Here is a 22,046-nt window from a genome sequence, read left to right on the forward strand (position 1 = left end):
TCCTTTTTACCCCAATATATTTTCTCTCTTGGTTAAACCTGCATATATCAAGATTATCCTATGTCACACCAAAACAAAAGGCAGTTGCTAAAGATGAGTTAAACCAATGCTATAAAGCTCAAAGATTCAAAAACAGGCTAGGAGTTGCAGTCAACCATGCCTCCCAGGAAATGGTTAATACACCCATTTCACTTTCCTACAGCTTGTCTGTGGATCATAATTTTAGGGAACAATATAATTAAATAGAGAACACAGGAAACTTCTGTCACTAGCTTTGAAACACTGTAGTGTATCTATCATACCAGAGAGAGATCAGAGTAAAATCTTCACTCTGAGCTTTATACTTCAACAACACAAAATGCTTCATTTAGATTTTGAGCATTTTTTAATTTTTTACTTTTAAAATTAAATTAAAGGAAATTTCAAAATGAGAAGTTATTTCAAATAAAAAAATTGAAACTTTTTATTCAAAAAAATGCTGAAATTAAACATTTCAAATTTTTGGAATTGAAGTTTTTTTCCAACTGAAACAATTTGCCAAAATCAACATATATTCATGAAATGTTTCAGTGTTACCAAATCTGCATTTTTCATCAAAAAAAGTTTCAGTACAAATTTTTTGCCCAGCTCTAATGATGCTCCTAATTATAATTGAAAGTCAATGGAACTTAGGCTTCTGTGTGCCAAAGTCACTTTTGAAAAATAGGAGTTAGGCCTTTTGAAAAATTTACCCATTTTCTCTAAGTGTGTTCTCTTACTCATAACATTAATGAAGAGATTTATATAGAAAAAACCTGACTGACCAGGGGAGATTCTATTCTAACTTTTGGCAGTGAGCATCCAGTGTCACCCCCTGATATAAATAGTGTTACCCTGGATATATGCAGATTTAATCGAGGTAAGATTGTGGACGCTTGTCTCTAGAACATACTTCCCTCATCCTGCAAACTGCCTGCATTGTTACTACTTCATAAAAAAAATAGAAAGAAAAAATAAGTAATGGTAGAGGTGGTTAGCAACCAGAATTTCCAGTCTGTGTGAAATCAAAATCAAAACATTCTTGCAAGACTACATGTTCTGATGGAAAACTGTTCTGTCGGAAATTTTTTGAGCAGCTCTAAGTACAATGTGATTTCATTGTTATGAAGGCTCTGGGTACACTTCCAAATGAGCTTAACTAGGCTTTGAATCCATATGCCTACGAGGCCCACAGAGGGGACTATGAGCTTTACAGTGGAAGTCAATGAACCACATTTAGTGGTGCACAGGAGCCTTGATGAGCATCCTAAGGCTTTTGGGGAAATCCTGATAAACCAGCTACAACTTGCAGGAGGTGAGCCTTGGTGTTCTTTTAGGCTTAACCTTAATTTGGAATTTCCTGTTCTAATATTTGATTTTTATTTTAACTATCATTCTCCTAGAGATAACACTTTAGAGAGGAAGCAGCATGGTCCATGGATAAGGTACTGAACTGGGAATCAGGAGACCTGTGTTCTATTTCCAGCTCAACTCCTGAGCTCCTAGGTAATTTGGGCAAGTCACTTCACCCCTGTTTCTGCTCCCACCATTTCTTTGTCTTTTCTCTTTAGATTTTAAGACCTTTGGAGCAGAAAGTGACTCTTCATATGCATTTGTACAAAGGGATCCCCATCTTGCTACTGTAATAAATATAATACAAAATAATTAGTTCTTGAAAAAATACATGGATTCAAAACATTGATATGCTACTGCAATCTTAACCTCACCTTAAAGGTTTTTTGGTGTAGTAATAGCTTAAATACATTATACAATGCTACAGGGGCATCAACCAGAGTTGGCAACATATGGGACTTGAAAGAAGTTTTGGAAATTTTAGAAGCAGCGAAGTACTTTCAACATCTTGGATCAGAGAATCTGGCCTTAAAGTTGGTAAAATATTGACAGAAAGGCTGGAAAGGCTGTCACTGAGTTCACCTCGTAACACTAGTTGCAAATTATCCTCAACACTAACTCTATAGTGAATATGCCTTTTGATAGTCTGATTCCCTTTGGTTGTGATCTTATCAGCTCTCACAATAAAATGCAGATGCAAACCTTGAAAGGGTTTCACTTCAAAGATCATTCCTACTGAGTTCACAGCAAGTCTATTAACTATTATTATTATATATTTGTATTGCTGTAGCACCTAGGGGGCATAATAATAGACTAGGACCACACTGAGCTAAATGCTGTACAAACACAGAACAGACAGATGGTCCCTGCCCCAAGAGGCTTAAAGTACTGGCTTCTTATAGTGCCGTGTGCACAAGAGGTCACACCATTGCTGCCATCCGTAGAGTGAAATTTGAGGGAAAATGGCTGGTGAAGAGAAGGTGCTTGGGAAATTAGAATAGCCAGTAAAAGTTGTCTCAATGAACTGAAGCCTTGTAGAAAGACTAGTCCTATCCCATGGTCCTCATCTGCTGAATTTAGCATCTGCTCTGCAGGGGATAATATAGGAAACTTGGTATTTGAAAATGAATCACAAAAGAAAATTGATTTTTACCAGAAAAAAAATAAACACTGACAATAGAAAATCAGTGCTCAACTACTAGAAAACATTTGGAGCCCATCATGAGGTTGAAAATGAGGGTGTGGGGGATGGAATTTTCTGGATGTTGACAAAAATAAAGGGGGGAGCTTTTTTTTTGCTAATTTATTTTCCTGTTTTTCAATCAGCTTTAAAAATAATATTACCTTTGTTCAAAATTTTATGAGGAAAACAAGTGGCACTTGTTTCCCCAGACAACCCATAACTGTATGTGTACACAAAAACCCTGATGGCAAACCAAGTCATGAGGGAAACTGTTGGCTATTATTGTATAATTTTGTTTTAATTTCAGAGGAAAGGAAACAGACTTGAGGCTGCCCAAAGGCCACACAGACATCAAGCATAGTACAAACACTACTAGATTTACTTCTTCCAAGATTTTAGGAACAAACTAGCAAAGAGGAGACAGAAGTTTGGCAAAGTTAAGTCCCTGGCAAGCTGCGGCACAAAATATGCTTTATTGTATCTAGCCAAACAGTACTTTTTCTGGAACAATGAAATAATTATCCTCAGTTTCCCAGAAGAAAATGAAGATTTTAGTAGCTTTGCAGGCCATACATTTAAAAATTGTTCTAAAGGAACCTTCTAAAAAATGCTTCCAACTAATTGAGGCACATGCTTGTCTCTTATCAAAAGACTCTACATTTCTAGGGCCTCTATTCAGCTCTGTGTTCCTACCCAGCAAAGCATTTCAGTACCTGCTTGACCTTAAGAACACACGTACATCTTATTCACTTAAGTATATCCTTACTGCCTGGCTCAGTTGGGGCCTAGCAGATTAGACAATAGATTATTAACTGGCTTGTACAATGTCAACAGTTTCATTCCCCAAACAGTGGACCCTTATGCCACTGCATAGAGACCTGTCGACATCAGAAGAGTCTGCTCAAGCACAACTGATTTCAGGATTGGGATCTTAGATCGTAAACCCTTCAGAACAAGGACTGTGAATGTGGACAGCCCTTAGCACATTGTGGGTCCTACACAAATGCAGATAATAAAAATATTAAACTTTTATACTACATCATTCTTATTTTCTGATCTCTCCTCCCACACCCTGAAATTTCAATCTCTCTCTCATTTTTGCAGGGAACAGTTAATTTCCATCACTGTTATTCACTTCATAGGCACTTAAGTAACATTTCAGTACCAATAAATTCTCTGTACCACAGTATTTAAAACTTCTGCTATTTCACTTTTACAATTCCATGCACTTCCTTTCTTTATTTTTCTCTTCTATTAGATATTCTCCTCAATTCAGCTTCCCACCAAGAAATGATTCCAGGCAGAATTACAAACAGAATTTTTAGCCCCAGGAACACTGAGCTCACTTCCATGGTTGGCTCAACAATGCCTCATTATTTTTCTAAAATTCCTTAGGTACTGTTGTTTAGAAAACACTGTGAAGTAGGTTGCATTTAAAAATACAGAGCCAGCTGTAAATGCAAATTATCCAATTCCTCCAGTTCCTACTACCAAACTCCAACCATTCCTGGAGTAGAAGGTTTATTTATCTACATACTGAAATCATTTTAAAAATAGGTTTCGTTTTTTTGGGGTTTTTTAAATGACTGTGACCTGGCCATACCCATAGGTAACAGGCAAAACAAAAACCTAGAGGAGGAGAAAAAAAATCTATATACTATGTCTTGCCACCTGAAAGCACACTCCTCTCTGCACAGAGTGTTCTTCCTCTCTAGCCCCGTGCACAGAGCAAGGGACCAGCGTCTTCCTTGGCCTGTTCCCAGACAGGGAACATTTTAGAAGCTGTGGGGGACTATTTTTAAAGAAAAACATTAACGTGAAATATTAATAAATAAAGGAATGTGGGTTCAAACACATGCTTCTTGTCATATAAACAAGCTGTTACATGATCACAGTTTAAAACAGTAATGTTTCATCATTTGTAATATAGGCCTAAGGAACTTCTGAGACACTGGGAGATAGATATTCTCTACCTACCTACCTATAGGTCTGTCAACTTCTTACTTTATTTTAGTGCCTAACAACATGGCACCTCAATGCTACACAAAATTAAGAAGAATAAAATCCCATAATGCAAAGTAGTTTCTCTCCATTCTTCCAAGGAAGAGTGGTAGAAAGTGTGACTCTGCAGTTATACTGTGGTATAGTATATAGCAGCCGTCCACATGGGATCTGATCAAAAGCCATATAAGTCAATGAGAGTCCTTCTGTGACTTCAATGGGCTTTGGGTCAGGTCCTAAATCAGAATTTCAGAAAAATGTCTTGTGATGTTTGAAACCATTTGTGTATGTTCTTTTAGAAGTTTTAACCATCCAAGAAAGGAACAAAGTTACAATACCTAAGTTACAATACCCAGAAGTTCTAATAATTGTTTGAAATATATATTAAAGAAATGGGTATCATCCACATTAGGCCTGTGCACATATGTAATTGTGGTGAAATGAGTTATTTAGTTGAATTTGGCCTATGATCACCTTCCCTCCGGTAACATTGTTCATTGTATCAAATCAGAGGTTCTCTTTCTACAGGCTACTTCTTGAAAGAGACATCTGCTCACAAAGTCGTCTTCCTTTCAAACACCCCAGTCCTTCCATTGTTTAGCTCTCAAACAACTTCATTCTGTGGGCCACCAGGAATGATTCCATGGACTCTACTTTGAAAACCAGTGTTTGAAATAATGGGTTGCATTACACTTACTTCTTATGTTGTTGCAACCCAATGGATAGCATGTGTTACAGGTGCCTGATCCACAGAGGATATGAGTTTGTTATAGCAGCTGCAAGGTAGCTTTAGTTCAACCTTGAGCAGTTCATGCTTTTAACTGTGGAATCCCCTAGTTCAGTCTCTGGTGTGTCAGCCAAGGTAGCAGCCATCACACCCTAATTAGCACCATGTGTTATATCCTACCCTCCATGGTAAAACACACTGGAGAAAAACAAATGTTTCCATGAAAGGCAAGGTCTTTGAGAACAAAGGAGAGGTCACCTGGTGCAGCTTCCATGCTCTGAAGACCAATCCATGGAGGAAGAAAGTTCCATCCTCATAGTGTGCTGCCCTTGCACAGTGTTGTCTCATCTTCCTCTCTCCTCTGGCAGCATCTCTCTCTTAGCAAGAGGTGTCCTCACATCATTACCCCACACGTAAATCCAAATGCAGGTTCCCCATGAGAAAGTACAGCAGAGGGAGGTTGCAAGAATTGAGAGTGGACACAACTCCCCCTTTAGAGATACCTTGTAATGGGGCCTACCTGCAAGGTGCTGCCGAATTCAAAATGTCTCGCCAGTGCTTTATGTGCATTGAGAATCAAGGGCTATACTAATCATACAGCAGGTGCATCAAGGTAGAATTTGGCCCAGCTAGTGAAAAGTCCCTTGATTTCATAAGCTCTATATTTGCTCACATTTTAAAGAGAAAAATCACCCTACCTTTAAAAAAAAAACTAAACAACCAAATATAAAGTTCAAACCACTACTGTGTCCCACAAACAAGACGCTGACCTAAATTACCATGTTGGGTTTTACTGCTGAAGAGCTTGGCTTCAGCTGTTTTGTTGAGTGCTTTTGTTAAGGCAGCCATTTACAGCTCTTCATACTAGCAAATCTTCAAAAACTTGAACTCACCTCTAGCAGACTAGCAATGTATGCTCAGACAAGGATCACCTGTTAGTTTTAATTTTGATCTTTGTAGTTGTCTGTGTAAAACTGAAATCACCATGTGCACAGCTAATACGGGGTTACAATATGCTGAATCAGCAGTAGGAGAAGTGACAAATAGCTACATTTATAGGAGATATTATTTAAAAATATTGCAGACTTTACTCAGGACCCAGAAAGTCTATAGGAGTTAGGGATGCTTAGCACCTCACGTCCATCAAGCAAAATTCCCACTAATCTCAATGGGAGACTTGTCTGAGTGAGGACGGAAGGAATTTGCACAATGGCTAATGTGATTTTTTTTAACAAAAGTAAATTAATAAATATGCTAAGGAATCTAAATAAAATTATTATCTGAGCCTTTTGAATTTTTTTATTTCTAATGGTACAAAATGTAACAAGGTTTTTGCACATGCCATTGCTGGGCTTTTGTGCTTTATTGATTTATTATTATTTATTTCTATTGTATTCTAAAAGCTTACAATCTAAATATAAAACAAGAAACAACCTGTGGATACAGACAGACAGATGGAGGAGCACAAGGAAATAATATTGGTCATATTCCCTGCTTATTCCAACCTCAGCAGGGTGCAGGCTAGGGTGTCACAGGGAGCAGAAACTGGCACCATGTGATTACGCTGCAGTATGGGATTTAATTAGCTGAAAAAAGAAAACGAAAGAAGGTTAGCTGCTGAGATGTCCCCTTACAGTTTTCATGGGAGGCAATGTTAACTTTGTTCAGTTCTTTAAAAGTTTCCAAAACATCTTTTATCTGAATTATTTGCTGTGGACCAACTTCTAGGCTCTTTGAAATCTATGGGAGTTTTGGATCCTGTAAGAGATGTTATTTCTGAATACAACATTTTGATTAGCTTGTTTCCTAAAGCCTACATCAATAATTACCTGACAATAATAAACAGCTCTGTACAAGTCAAGATTTAATGTATTTTGGATGTGACTTTGAATTAGGGATTTGCTTGTACTCACATACAGGTGCTTATATACTGAAATAGGGGGCCTGCATCTCACAAAACAGGAGAGCTCCAAGATCCAGGCAGATATCACTGGAAGCCAGGGCCATCTTTAGCATCTCGTAATCCCACTCACCCCTCCACCGGTCACACCATTGAGATACCCCTTTAAGGAGATGGATTTGACAGCATGGAAGATTCAACAGCCTGGAGGAGAAAGGTGAGTATGCTAATGCTGAATAAGTTAGCATTATCTTACTCCCCTGAAGTTCTATGCAGCAAGTGGGAGGTGATGCCGGCACACCCCTAACCTGATTCCTTCTCACATATAAATCCTTAAACCCCACAGAAGGGTATCAGTGAGGTTGGTAGAAAAGGAGAATGATGCCATAGAAGTAGATCACCTTCTGTGATCAAGATCTGATGGATCCCTACACCCTCTGTTTCTGTTTGTGGAAACTGAAGTTACAATGTGAGGCCTCATAGCATTCATCACAACCAGATTACAGCTGGACAGTAGACCCTTGTGAGATTTTAGCAGCTAAAATCTCAGCAGATTCCATCCTCACTGAGCATGCTCCATCCTCTCACAGTTCCTAATGCTGACAAGTCGGTGAATGCACCAGCTCCACCGAGCAACTGAGTATAATCCATCCCCTCACAACTCTGACGTGTGCTTGGACTGCACATTTTCTATCCCTCCGAAAAACTAAGTATGATCTCTCCAGCCCAATGCTACAGGGATGAATTTGGACTTTCTCTATAATAGTTGTTCCTGGCCAGGGTGGGGCCAGGCACCAGAAATCAGAGCAGGAAGCCTGTCTCTCCTGTACACTCAAAGATCCCTTTGCTGGCAGCTTGGAGAAGGAAGTAATCTGTTCCAATGCAGAGGGGACAAACCCTGTGCAAAAAGAACAGGAGTACTTGTGGCACCTTAGAGACTAACAAATTTATTTGAGCATAAGCCTTCGTGGGCTAAAACCCACTTCATCGGATGCATAGAATGGAACACACAGAAAGAAGATATTTATACATACAGAGAACATAAAAAGATGGAAGTAGCCATACCAACTGTAAGAGGCCAATCAACTGAGATGAGCTATCATCAGCAGGAGAGAGAAAAAAACCTTTGAAGTGATAATCGAGATGACCCATAGAAGGTGTGAGGATATTTTAACATGGAGAAATAGATTCAATTAGTGTAATGACCCAACCATTCCCAGTCTCTGTTCAAACCTAAGTTAATTGTATCTAATTTGCATATTAATTCAAGTTCAGCAGTCTCTCTTTGGAGTCTGTGTTTGAAGTTTTTTTGTTGCAAAATTGCCACCCTCACGTCTGTCACTGAGTGGTTAGAGAGGTTGAAGTGTTCTCGCACTGGTTTTTGAATGTTATGATTCCTGATGTCAGATTTGTGTCAATTTATTCTTTTGCTTAGAGACTGTCCGGTTTGGCCAATGTATATGGCATAGGGGCATTGCTGTCGCATGATGGCATATATCATGTTGGTAGATGTACAGGTGAACGAGCCCCTGATGGCGTGGCTGATGTGATTAGGTCCTATGATGGTGTCACTTGAATAGATATGTGGACAGAGTTGGCATCAGGCTTTGTTGCAAGGATAGGTTCCTGGGTTAGTGTTTATGTTGTATGGTGTGTGGTTGCTGGTGAGTATTTGCTTCAGGTTGGGGGTCTGTCTGTAAGTGAGAACTGGCCTGTCTCCCAAGATCTGTGAGAGTGAGGGATCTGGGAAAAGAAGTTTGATGAGTCTGGGACTGGATGGTGGGTTGAGAAAGAAACTGTGACTGGCAAGGCAAAGAGAAAGGCACTTGAGGCGGGAGCAAGGAGAGGAAAGGCTGGAACTGTTTGGTTAAAGAGAGACAGATCTGACAAGAAGGAGAACTGGGACTGACTGGGAAAAGAGAGTGGGGAGGTTGAGGCAAGCAGCCAGGAAGGGTGTGCGGAGGGGAGGGGGAAAATTGATACTGGATGAGAAGACCTGGGAAGAAGCCAAGGACTGGAAACTAGTGGGTCATGGGGGTGGGGAGGGAAAAGACAAACCTGACAAGGATCCTAGAAGGGGAAACTGGAACTGACTGGGCAAGGAGACTGAGGAAAAGAAGTTGGAGAGGGAACTGGGGTTGGCTGGGAAAGGAGACTGGGACTGGGATTGGAAACTTGAAGAGTACAGAGTGGGACTGGACAGGCAAGGAGAATGGGCCAAGGAGCCATAGGTGGGGAAGAGAGACAGGTCAGGGACAGGACCAGGACAGATTGGGCAAACAGGACACAAGGGGTCTATCTGGGGGAGGGGCATGAGTAAACAGAAATGACTGTAGTCATTAGAGTACACCCGCTCCAGAATGCACCCCCGCTCTGGAATGGAAGCGGGGGTGCATCTAAGCTGCATGCTTCTTTTGATGGCATGTAGCATATGTACCGGTGTAGCCCCCCGACCCCCGAGCACATATATAAATAGCAATGGAGAGAGTGAGACACTGCTTAGGTGAGTAAAGACATGCCTGTAGGGTGTGGGTATGTACTCAAGCACATACCCTACATGGCTCTCTAGTCACCCAAACTGTGTCTCCCTGTCTACGCTGCTATTTTTAGCTGGAAAAGTCTCCGACGGTGGGGAAAGGCTTTGTCATTTCCCTGCTGCAGGGAAAGATCCCAGCAGCAGCGAAAAGCTGGCAGAGCCGCCCCCTTGCTCATAGATCCCTTCCCCTGCTGTAGGGAAAGACTCTGGCAGCGGGAAAGGCTCAACCTTGCTGCAGGGGAAAGATCCCTCAGTGGCGAGCTGCTGAAGTCTTTCACCACTGCCTGGCTTCTGCCAGAGCCTTTTGCTGACGCTTATAACTACACGCCTCAGTGTGGACATGGTGTGCTTTTCACAGAAGTGTCTAGCTATATAAACACACAATATACACCGCCAAAAGTGGTGTGCAATTCCTGAGTCTCACCATTCTTCTGCTGTCAGCAAATATCTGTGAAACCAATTGGCAAAGTATCTCATATTCCTCTTCAGTGCTAGTCCACATAGAGGACGATAACGTACTACTGCTATCAGTTACTCCATTAGCTCAAATGGCAGAAGTCTGTGTAGTGGAGCTGGCACATGATAGAATTTGTTTTTTCACTTTGATTTTTTTTTAAAAAAACTAGGAAATTACACACAAAAACTATATTAAAAAGAACATCATTACGGTTGTGTAATCAAGCACTCAAAAGTTAGGAAATACCTGAATTAAGTTTCCCATCTGTAATGAGATAATACCACTCCCTCCCTACATGGGGGTGTTCTAAAGATCAAAGAATTAATTGTGAAGCACTTAGTGACTAGAAAGATGAGCCCCTTAATAAAATCCATGAGGAAAATTAGTTCTGTCTTCGGGTGAGTAAATAAGGCCTGGGCCACAAGTTGAACAATGAGGAGATAATATATTGAATAGCTGTTCATTAAGTGAGCACCATCCATCCCGTGCATTGAATGAAGCAGGGGTTTTGTGGAAAAATAATGTGATAATATAATTGAAGATCAGATCATAATGCATATGCACAAAGAGGCCAAATTAATGTTACATAGGCAACCTTAATTCTGGCACGTCCTAATTTTTCAGTGCTTGACTTTGCAACATTAAGAATGTTCTTTTAAAGGTAGAGGGGTGTGTGTGTGTGTGTGTGTGTGTGTGTGTGTGTGTGTGTGTGTGTGTGTGTGTGTGTGTGTGTGTGTGTGTGTGTGTGAGAGAGAGAGAGAGAGAGAGAGAGAGAGAGATGTATCTTTATATATTGTTTTAGATAATCATGACCAAGGAACAAAACTGTAGCTGGCTGACCATTCAAAAGGCAGTTTCATTAACCAAAAAGTTCTTTCAGATGTGTTTCAGGAAGTATGTGCAACCTCAGATATGAAGCTTAAATTAGAAACAGTGCACTTAAGCATAAAATATTGGTGTCCCTATGGTCACAGGTATGTAACATTTTTATATTATATTTTATATTATATATTTACAGTACTTTTTATTTATTTATTTTTAAAAAACTGGGCTATTTTACTTTTGTCTGACTTGCTTTTGATTAATCCTGTGAAACTGGTCAAGACCAATGTAACCACTTTGGATTGCTCTCTCATTTCTGGTTAAATTGCCACAAGTCCAATTTGCAAATATTGTCAAATCTGCTTATATGGTTTATTTAGCTATTAAAGTTCTTAAGATTAAAACTTCTGAAAAGAAATCACAGTTATTCGTACTACATACTGTTATATGTGTTTATATGTGTTTAATAAGATGGCCAGTGTAGCTACACAAACCTATGATGTTTAAGGTGACTTAAAGGATGTTAAGAAATAAAATGTACTTTGAACTTTTAAAACTTCTTTCTGAGGACTGAAAGTCAAAACATTTGAAAAATATCTAATCAGGCTAATATGTGGGCCCTTGTCTCAAAAACACATAAAAAAACCCAAGAAGAATTTAAAAGTGGACTAGCATATAGGAGCAGGTATTAAACCATTTAGACTCGTTGGAGCCCCAGAGTGGGAAACTATTTATATGCACATGCCAGGGGGACTTTAGGGGGGAGGAACTGCAAAGGTTGGAGCGGAAGTATACATATATTGCAAAGCAGGGAGGATGAGAGCTTGAAGGGTAGAGAGGACCTGAAGGTAGAAAGCAGTTGGCACTGCAACCAATATTCTGCACTGATCCTCTTAGCACTGAACAGGAGTGTGACTGAATATAACCCTGCAAGACCGCATCTGCTTCTGAGAGAAAACCAGGGGCTAATGAGCAGTTAATTGCTTGATGCTTCTCTCTAGGATTGCGCTGCATGTACTTGAAATGATCATTAAACTTTTACAGTTTCTATTTTCCCCAATATCTAAAGTGTTGTCCCACTGCCTTCTTATTAAAATAATGTAAGTGTGGTTTTGATTTTCACCGATCCTAGTCTGGGCAAAGATGGCACTTCTAGTCATTAACAGGTGAGTTAGAGGTATCAGTATTACAGTCTATGGCAGCAATTCTTCAACTATGGGGTCGTGAGTTTCTTTTAATGGGGTCTCCAGGGCTGGTGTTAGACTCCCTGCTGCCAGGGGAAGAAGGTGAAGCCTGCACCCCACTGCCTGGAGCTGAAGCCAACACAGGAGCAACTTGGCCCCCTGTGGAATGGGGCCCCAGACAATTGCTCTGCTTACCACCCCCAATGCCGGCCCTGATGCTAGATTCTAGAATCCAGAGTAATACAGGACACGGGGGTCGTGCAGTAATTTGTTGTCAGAAGTGGGTCACAGTGCAATGATGTTTGAAAAACCCGATCTATGGGACTAAACTAAACTTCCTTCATGTGAATGGGAGTTTCCATTGAGTTCAATGGGCTTGCCTAAGTCCGAACTGTCAGCACACAAACACATATTCCACCTGTGGACAGTGTCTATGCCATTCAATAACATGAATTAGGTATGTTGTATGATCATATAACATACAAAGCGTTAACCCATAAATGACTTGTGCTGTAGTATATCAAACCTAATAATCAGAAAGGCATGTTTCGCTCATGCAAGGTATATTCTGTTTTGTATTATTCTCGGTTCACAAACATATGGGTCATATTTTCAAACATTTTGCAGACCTAGCTGAATTAAAATAAAATATCATTATTATTATTATTGCTGTTCGCCCAGCTCTAAGATTTTCTTTCTAAATAAGTATTAGAAACTTTCATCTGATTCAAGTCAGATTTCCTGGCAGCAAACTGTGCCGATCGCAAGTGCAGCCTCTCTGAGAATCCCATTGTTGAGTTAATTGGTTTGATATCAGTGGTATCTTGGTAAGCTGCCAGTTAAAATTATGTCTTTTGTGTTTGAGTAGATTTTTGTATCTCACATAGTTTTGAACACTTTTGAGGATATGCCAGCTCTAATACCATTAGGTAATTTTAAAATAGTATGCGATCCAGTTGTGCAGCCTTAAAATCCCCCTGTCTGGTAGTGAGTAACATTGAGTCCCTGTTGAAATGACATTCCCTTCTGCAGAATAGCTTGAATTTTAGGGCAGTACTGGTCAGCTTAATAAAATCCAAGAAAGAATTATGCAGGTCCCATTGCTGAAGGGACATTTTCTTCTTAAAATATACGTTGGAGATATTAAGAGCTGAATCCTACAAGGTGCTGAGCAATTCCTGTGAAGAAATGAGTGCTCTCAATTCTTGTTGCTCTAAATGGGAGCTTAGAATGTTGCAAGATCAAGCCATATAGTCAATATACATTGCTTTGAGATGCAGGCTGCTTAGAGGCATTTTAATACTGTACTAAGAAGCTCCACAGATTTACACAACTGTTGAATGTACAGTAGAACCTCAGAATTATGAACTCCTCTGGAATGGAGGTTGTTCGTAACTCCAAAATGTTTGTAAGGCTGAACAAAAGATTATGGTTGTTCTTCCAAAAGTTTACAACTGAACATTGACATAATACAGCTTTGAAACTTTCTGTGCAGAAAAAAAATGATGCTTTTAACCATTTTAATTTATATGAAACAAGCACAGAAACTGTTTCCTTACCTTGTCAATTTTTTCTAAACTTTCCTTTTGTTGTTTTAGTAGTTTATGTTTAACACAGCACTGTAGAGTACTTGCTTTTTTGTCTTTGCTAACTGATTGCATACTTCCAGTTCCAAATGAGGTGTGTGGTTGACTGGTCAGTTCGTAACTCTGGTGTTCATAACTCTGAGGTTCTACTGTATCAGCTATTTATTTTAAGAACTTGTCTTCACTACCATGCTACATCAGCACCACTGCACTGACGCAGTGGCACTGACATAGGATGATGAGGATGAGCTACATTAACAAGACAACGCTCTCCTGTTGACGTAATTACTTCAGCTCAAAAAGAGGCGGAAGCTATGTCACTGGGAGAGTGATGCAGACACTGCTTTAAGGGGATGTAACTTATGTCAGTGACGGGAATGGTTTTTTCACACCCCAAGCAATATAAGTTCCATCGACTTAAGTGATAGTGTAGACAAGCCTTAAGATACTTGACTACCTATTGTGTTATATTCATTTCACTTACTGGATACTTCTATGTGCAATGTATATCTGTGTAGTCACATCACATTCATCCGTGTATTTATTCTCCAGGCTGGAGAACATGCATGTTACATATTGGGGGAGGAGGGGGAAATCAGTAGCCAGAACAACACCCTAAAAAGATTCTTTATACAAGATAAAGAGTGTCTTGGCAATGGTTACCTGTTTGGCATTCTGTGCATATTCTCATATCAAAACAGGAAACTGTTCTTTGAATGGAAAGTTCCCTTTGCCTTTAGACAGGAGATAAACATCCGTGCTCATACTGTTAGATTTGTCAGCAGTTTCTGACACAGCTGAACATGAGGGGTTACTGATTCAGCTGAGCCTTAGCAGGAGTGGACAGACTGATACTTAGGTGATTCTAATACTTCCTTTCAGAAAGGTTCACAGAGGAATGAATGCTTTTCTGCCTCATGAGCACTCTTTTGTGGAGCCCTTCAAGGATTCCCCATCCTTGTCAACATTTATACGAGACTTCTGGTTCTACTAGTCTCGTATGCTATAAATACTCAAGGGATGCCCCACGTTACATCATCTTCACACTGAACACAGAGAGCGCTATTCCACAGCTTACTCAGTGCCCCCAGTGAAATCAGCAGCTGGCTGAAACTACATTGAGGCAAGTTGGAACTAATGTTGGAGAGTAGGAGATATGCTTTGAAGAACTGACCTATACCACATCACTTTCATTCAAAGCCATCTACTCTCTGATCACAGTCTTGGGACCACTCTGGGCTCTTCATTGCTTTTGGATAGTCAAATGGTTCTAGTAGCCAAAAATACAACCATCTTTGGCAGGGCAGGCTTCACCCCTTCCACTCCAATGCAGATATGGCCACCTGTGCAACACCTCAAGAATCAATGACTGTAATGATCTATACTTGTCTGAGAATGCTATGATGGTGATCCAGATGGTACAAGATGCAGGACCCTGACATTTAGCTAACACAGGGCAATGAGATGTCATCACGCAGTGTTCCTCTCTTCACTGGCCCCCTAGTCCAATGGAAGATCCAATTTAAGGCCCTAATCTTAATCCTCAAATCATTTGGGCCCAGCTGTGCAAACTTTACACAAGCCAATGAGGAAAAGCCAAACAACGTGAATGATAGTGACACAGCTCAGTCCTGAATTCACTGGGCTTGACTATCTCAGAAACCATCCTTCTGTCCATGAACTTGACCTAGCACAACAGTTCCCTTCCACAGGAGCACAAGAGCTCATCATGCCTAGGGTGTGTCACAAGTACAAGGGACTTCTCAACAGCTACCTAACAGTTATGGAACCCTCTTCTGCAAACTGTTGGAACACCCTCACATCTGGCCACTTTTGGAACAAATTGTGAGACCCGTCTCTTCATGTTGCATTCCCACAACTTCCCAGGAATGGTAACAAGGAGGGGCAGGAGGAGGATGGAGACAAGGAAGAAGAAAATCAGTATCTATTTACTTAGGCAAGGAAGAAAATATAGTCTTCCTACGTAGGGCCCCAAGCTAAAGCCCCATTGAAGTCAATGGCAAAATTCCCACTGACTTCAATGAACTTTGGGTCAAGCCTCAATTTCTTTTTATTTTATTTTTTTTGTAGTTACAATTCTGTCCAGACACCACAGTGATGGTCATGATTTTCTATGTCACACACATTGCACTATGTGTAATATGACTTCCAACTAGTTACAAAAAATAACTATAATAAAGCACCTGTTTGAGAGCCATAAATAGGACTGGCTGACAGTTATGGTTTTGCTTAAATTAACTTTTTGCAAAGTATTTGCTTGCCATGGACAATTTTGATTTTTCATTAAAAAATGAATACCCCAAACCAAAAACTTCATTTTTTTTTGGACAAAATCATTAATATTTCAATTTAGAAATGCACTCATGGTGACATATGCCCCCACTCTCCTCTATTCTAATCTATATAGATTTTACAGTGTTCATCAGCATAATATCTGAGTGCCTTCCCATAGTGCATTAACCAGCATGACTACACAATCTGTCACATGTTGTTTGTTCTTTCGTCCTCACCCACAAGAAGCATGTGCAGTGAAGAGTCTTGTTTTGGTAGGGTTTTTTAAATATATATCTATACCTGTTGCTGTTGTTTATATTAGAGAAGGCAATGTAGTGGCATTACCCAGCTGGACTGCATATCTTCTGTGACGGGGTGGGCAAACTATGGCCCGGGGGCCACATCTGGCCCTTCAGATGTTTTAATCCGGCCCTCAGGCTCCCGCTGGGGTGTGGGGTCCGCGGCTTGCCCCCTCCACATGTACCATGGCTCCTCGCAGCTCCCGGAAGCAGCGGCATGTCCCCACTCCGGGTCCTATGTGTAGGGGCAGCTAGGGGGCTCCGCACATTGCCCCTGCCTCAAGTGCTGCCCCCGCATCTCCCATTGGCCAGGAACTGTGGCCAATGGGAGCTACAGGGGCAGTGCCTGTGGACGGGGCAGCATGCAGAGCCGCTTGGCCATGCCTCCGTGTAGGAGCCAGAGGGGGGACTACCGCTGCTTCCGGGAGCTGCTTGAGGTAAGTGCCACCCAGAGCCTGCACTGCTGGCCCCCTCCCAAGCCCCAACCCCCAGCCCTGATCCCCCTCCCACCCTCTGAACCCCTCAGCCCCACCCCAGAGCCCACACCCCCATCTGGAGCCCCCACCATCCCCAGACACCCCAACCCGCTGCTCCAGCCCGGAGCTCCCTCCTACACCCTGAACTCCTCATTTCTGTTCCCACCCCAGAGCCTGCACCCCCCAGCTGGAGCCCTCACCCCTTCCTACACCCCAACCCCCAATTTTGTGAGCATTCATGAATGCCCACCATACAATTTCCATACCCACATGTGGCCCTTGGGCCAAAAAGTTCGCCCACCCCTGTTCCATGAGGTACTGTGGCCATGGACTCTCATGATAAACTGCCTTCACTCCCCAAAAAGCCCACATTTTCTGTGGAAAAATTATTTTTCCAACCAGCTCTGGACGAAAATAATATCTGTTCCCCCCCCCCCCATATTGGTTTTAAAACAGCTGTGAAGATAAGGCAAAATATTTCCTGGTTAAGCACATGCAGACAAATTCTCCTCTCACACACTGCTAGAGAAATCTATTGAGATTCTATGTCACTTGAGAGCAGAATTAATTCATTTTCCCCCAGTGTATTCATTTCTTTTGAGAACAAAGTGATTAAAATATTTAGACATATCTTAAAACAATTCTATAAACCCTTTGATCAGGCAGAGAAGGTAGGAGAAAGTTTAAGTTCAGTGGATAATCATTTTTTTCTTAAACTGAAAAAGATATCTGGCAAAAGAAGTTCATCCCTTTCATGCTAAGACTTAAAGCTGCTCTTTGAACAGCAAACACTGGGGTAGAATTGTTAAATGCAACACAAAGGAGGTAAGAGCTGTGTGCTTACTTCTCTCTCTATTCAAGGGAGACTCAGAGAAGGGAAATAATGGGTATTCACTGGTCAAAGCTCATACTGCTGATTGGTGGCTGGGCCTGTGGCAACACTTTACAGGAAATCAGACAACATTCTCCAAAGGAGATTTCTCAGTATTGCTTATGCTGAAGAAATAACACTGAAACCCATTCAGCTCTGTAAAGCATCTAGCAATGGTGCACAGAATTTGCTTCATAGGAAACAGCATCTCAGCGCTTTGCTGCCTCAGATCACACACATCTTAAGGTAAACCTACATGAATAACTCTTGCTTCTGCCTAAGCTCATTGCTTTTGAACAAGCTTCTACTCCAAACATGCATTTTAAACACGGGAATGATTTGTGGTACCTGGCCTGTTCCTTCCCTGACAAACTTCTCATGCTACTTGAGGCAAAAAGATTGTACGATGTGTAAATGCTAGCTGTGCTTAGTCTGCCATATGCAAGACAGCTGCAGTCAAAAACCGCCAGGCTTCAGCATTTTAAAATCATTCTCAGTTCCTTCTTGAACTGGACAATCAATGTAACCACTTCCAATCAATTGAAATATTAGACCTTTTTTGTTAAGTTCTCTGCGTGTGTCATTTTTTCATTGCTAATTTATATTTCTTTGCAAAGCGATGTGTTAAAAGAGGACTGTATTGTACAGTTAAATTGAGTTACCCCACATAAGGATTTTATTAAATCAACAAACAGCTTTACTTAAAAATGTTGGTGGGAGGCTCCTATCAGTTATATACTAATATATTCATATTGTTAATACGTTGCTTCTGGTTGCATTGCTAGCAAGTGGAAGAATTAAATGAACATGTTACTAAAATAAATTAAGCATCGTGCTAATTATGCCAGAAACAAATTAGAAACAGATCGGGTTCATTTCAGTCAGAGAAACAAGTTCTACAGCTTGTCTCTCCTGCATGTGACTATTTTCCGTTGTTGTGAGAAGAAATTTCTACACCATGTGGCACTCGATAGAATATATATGTTTTTTCCACAATCTAAAAGTAATCCTTCTCCTACTACATACCACCATCTGTGACTTGATACGGTAGAACTTTTCTATCTGAGCTATAAAAGGGCGATAGTGGTTGGGTCAAATACTATGCTGACTTATATTCCATGCACCTTGATTGGAGACAAGGCCTGTGATAGATTTGCTGTCAGGCATATAGTACTGCTTAATACAACTTCCAACTTTTTCCATTAAACTTCTACAATAAAAAAATATATATGCCAGGCAATGGAGCTGAATGGGTCCATATAAAATGTTACCCACTGCCTCTATGCTGTTGTCATCTCTAATTAATAGTCAGTCTGCTTTTAGGCCTGTTATTTTAGTTGTTACTGTGGGCTCTGATGTTAAAAACAGGGTTGAAGACAGGTTTCAGAGTAGCAGCCATGTTAGTCTGTATCCGCAAAAAGAACAGGAGTACTCGTGGCACCTTAGAGACTAACAAATTTATTTGAGCATAAGCTTCCATGGGCTACAGCCCACTTCATCGGATGCATGCAGTGTATTTTCCTACTGTATTTTCCACTACATGCATCCAATGAAGTGGGCTGTAGCCCAGATAAATTTGTTAGTCTCTAAGGTGCCACAAGTACTCCTGTTCTTTTTAGGGTTGAAAATAGTTATCTGAAGACAACTGAGGGACAGATTATTTAGTCTGTCCCTGGCCAGACTTCTCATTGAGGTCACTGGGAGTGTGTCTGAATAAGGACTCCTTGAGGATTTGGCGCTGCTGTGTACTGGAGTTGCAAGAGAGTGGTTTATTTGGCAAAGAGTAAGGATATTGGAGATTATCCCTCCAATCAAATTTCAAGGGCATTAAAACAAAGTTTAAAAACTAACATGCATATCGGTGGAAAATGTGCTCACCAAGCTGTACAATGAAACACCTGTGCCTGTGCTTTAATAGAGCAATTCAAGCCATGGAGACTGCAGGTCCAAGTGCAATGCTCCATCTTGATCCAGGCAGCCAGACAACTGAGGGAAAATTCAAGGTGAAGCACATCATGCTTCTGGTTTGAAAATTTCTTGAGCTGCCACTCCACATTATAGAGGAGAGCCACTACTAGCTGCTCCATTTTATGTAATGTAGTTATTGGTTTGGGCTGGTCAAAGAAAAGGGAAAATAATTGTGAATATTTTTGCTACTTTTCACCTATTGTTTTTTAATTTGAAATGTCAAAGTGTCGAGCTTTGAAAAAAAATTGATTAGTTCTGCTTTGAGTTCCTGGCAAATTGCTAATTGCAACTCGGCTGGTATGTTTGGACAGTGCTTTAGAGGCTGGCTATAGGTGTTCCCCCCCCAATTCCTGAACATCCCCTAATGACACTTCAATATACTTTTCCAAAACTGCTTACACAGTTTAATTTAAAGATCCATACAAGGAGAATAAGATTTTGCTGATTATTAAGACTGTGCAGGGTCGCTTCAGGGCAGGGTCTCTCTCTCTTACTATGTGTTTATACAGCACCTAACAAAATGGGACACTTCTCTTGGTTGAGGCTACTCCAATATTAATAATAAGAGCAATTATTATTGCAGGGTTTTTTATGAAACAAGGTTTTTCTCTATCTTATTGGAGGCTTATCCTGCTTTTCAGCTCCAGTTGAATGTGGTGCTCTACTGATGTGACACCCATTCATTCCAATGGGATCAACATCTTAGGGAATGAAATTTCAGCTGGGTGACTCATTCCTAAAACAATAAGGGAGAAGAAACCAACTAGAAATTAGATTCCAGGCTCAAATCACAACAGTGCAATAAAACCATCTTTGGATTTATCTAGTACTCAGAAAACAAGAAGGCATGCAAGGACAAGGGCAAAAGTCGTAATAATTTATTTTCTCTTGAAAAAAAATTTTTTCCTGACAAAGCATTTTTCCAACTCTGGATCTTTCCATTTTCATTAACATAAGCAAGCTAAATAGCTATCTACAGCTTTGTCTTCCTTGTAACCTGCCCTCTTCCTTCTCTTTCTCTCTAGCAAACAAAGGTGGGCAGGGCTAGTTGGTGCAGTAGGTTATTCCACTAGACTGAGAACCAAAGTTGTAAATTTAGATCAAGTCACTAGTAAAAATAATCCAATGGTCTCTTCCTAACAGATGTGTCTCCAAATTACAAAATCACCAGATAAAGGACAGCAAGTCAAATTATTTCTTCTATGTAGTTTCAAAAGACAACACCATAGTTTCTAAGCACCTGATATGATGCAGCAAAAGGTAGGAGTCTGAACTCAGTGGGACTGGAATGCCATAAGTGTGGTTTACTAGAGCACTGGGGAATTTTGCATCATGCCAGTTCTCTACTATGGGTCAATTCCTGCTTGGCTTAGTCTCATGAGTAATTCTTTTGACTTCAGCGGCACCACTTCTACGACTAAATTGAGTATGCAGCCAAATCCTATCTCAGCTCTGTTCCGCTTAATTATCTGCTCAGCTCTCACTCTCATTGGAGTTCTACTGCTGTTTCCATATCTTTCTCCCTTTCTCATCTATCATATCCCATACTGCCAAACACCAAGCATTCAAATTCAGGACCCTCCTTCCCCCAAAATCATGAGATTTGGGGGTCCTTTGGTTTCTCCTCTGCCTTTTGAGCTTTTACAGTTCACATTTTCAAGTTTTTTTCTGCAACCATGAAGCCTAGAAACAGAAACAGAAAAGAAAGGAAATAGATTCTTATGTAATTACATGGCTCCAGAAGCTGCAGCTTTAAGAACACCGAATACCATGAGACGTGATAAGTCAGAGTTTGCAAAACTGCATGTCTATATGTTGTCTATAAATTCCTCCATCCTTGCTGTTATCCCTTTAATATTCTCAGCATCAGATTAACAGTGAAAACAAATCTTTCACAGAATAACTGTAGGCCTAAATTTGTAAAAGTGACTAAAGATTTTGGGTCCCTAGTATGTGACTTGATGGGGCCTGATTTTCAGAAAATGCTGAACATCTGCCCTCTCAAAATAAGGCCTCTTTAAGGTGTTTCAAATTGAGACACTCAAAAAACATTTTTTTTAAATGTAGATCTTGCTGAATTATTATTAGAGAAACTGACACCTCATGAGGAAATTTTGAAAAACATTTCATTTATACACAAATATGTTGGTATATTATATATTTCCTGGGTTATTTTCTTCTTCATTCTGTTTTCGTTATAAGAGATGGATATGAAACCATGATCTTTCATAATTAAAGGTTCACCTGCTCCTGATGCACCTCCAATGAATCACAAGCCACAGCCAACTAGTTTTGCTGTCACAAACAGATGGCTGTGGCTTCAGGTGAGGAATAATAATAATGCTTTAAATCGATCAAGAACTGTGCAAA

The 22,046-nt window shown here is 40.5% G+C and overlaps 1 protein-coding gene across 1 annotated transcript in view; it reads left to right on the forward strand.

Annotated features, from left to right (window-relative positions):
- Window positions 1–7,355: 7,355 nt before the first annotated feature.
- Window positions 7,356–22,046, forward strand: part of CLNK (cytokine dependent hematopoietic cell linker) — a 124,142-nt gene continuing 109,451 nt past the window's right edge. Inside the window, exon 1 of the mRNA XM_039542050.1 lies at window positions 7,356–7,399. Within this exon, the coding sequence (XP_039397984.1) occupies window positions 7,356–7,399 (44 nt within the window). The remainder of the gene's footprint in view (window positions 7,400–22,046) is intronic.

This window comes from Mauremys reevesii, linkage group 5, assembly GCF_016161935.1.
Source record: "Mauremys reevesii isolate NIE-2019 linkage group 5, ASM1616193v1, whole genome shotgun sequence".
Lineage (NCBI taxonomy): Eukaryota > Metazoa > Chordata > Testudines > Geoemydidae > Mauremys > Mauremys reevesii.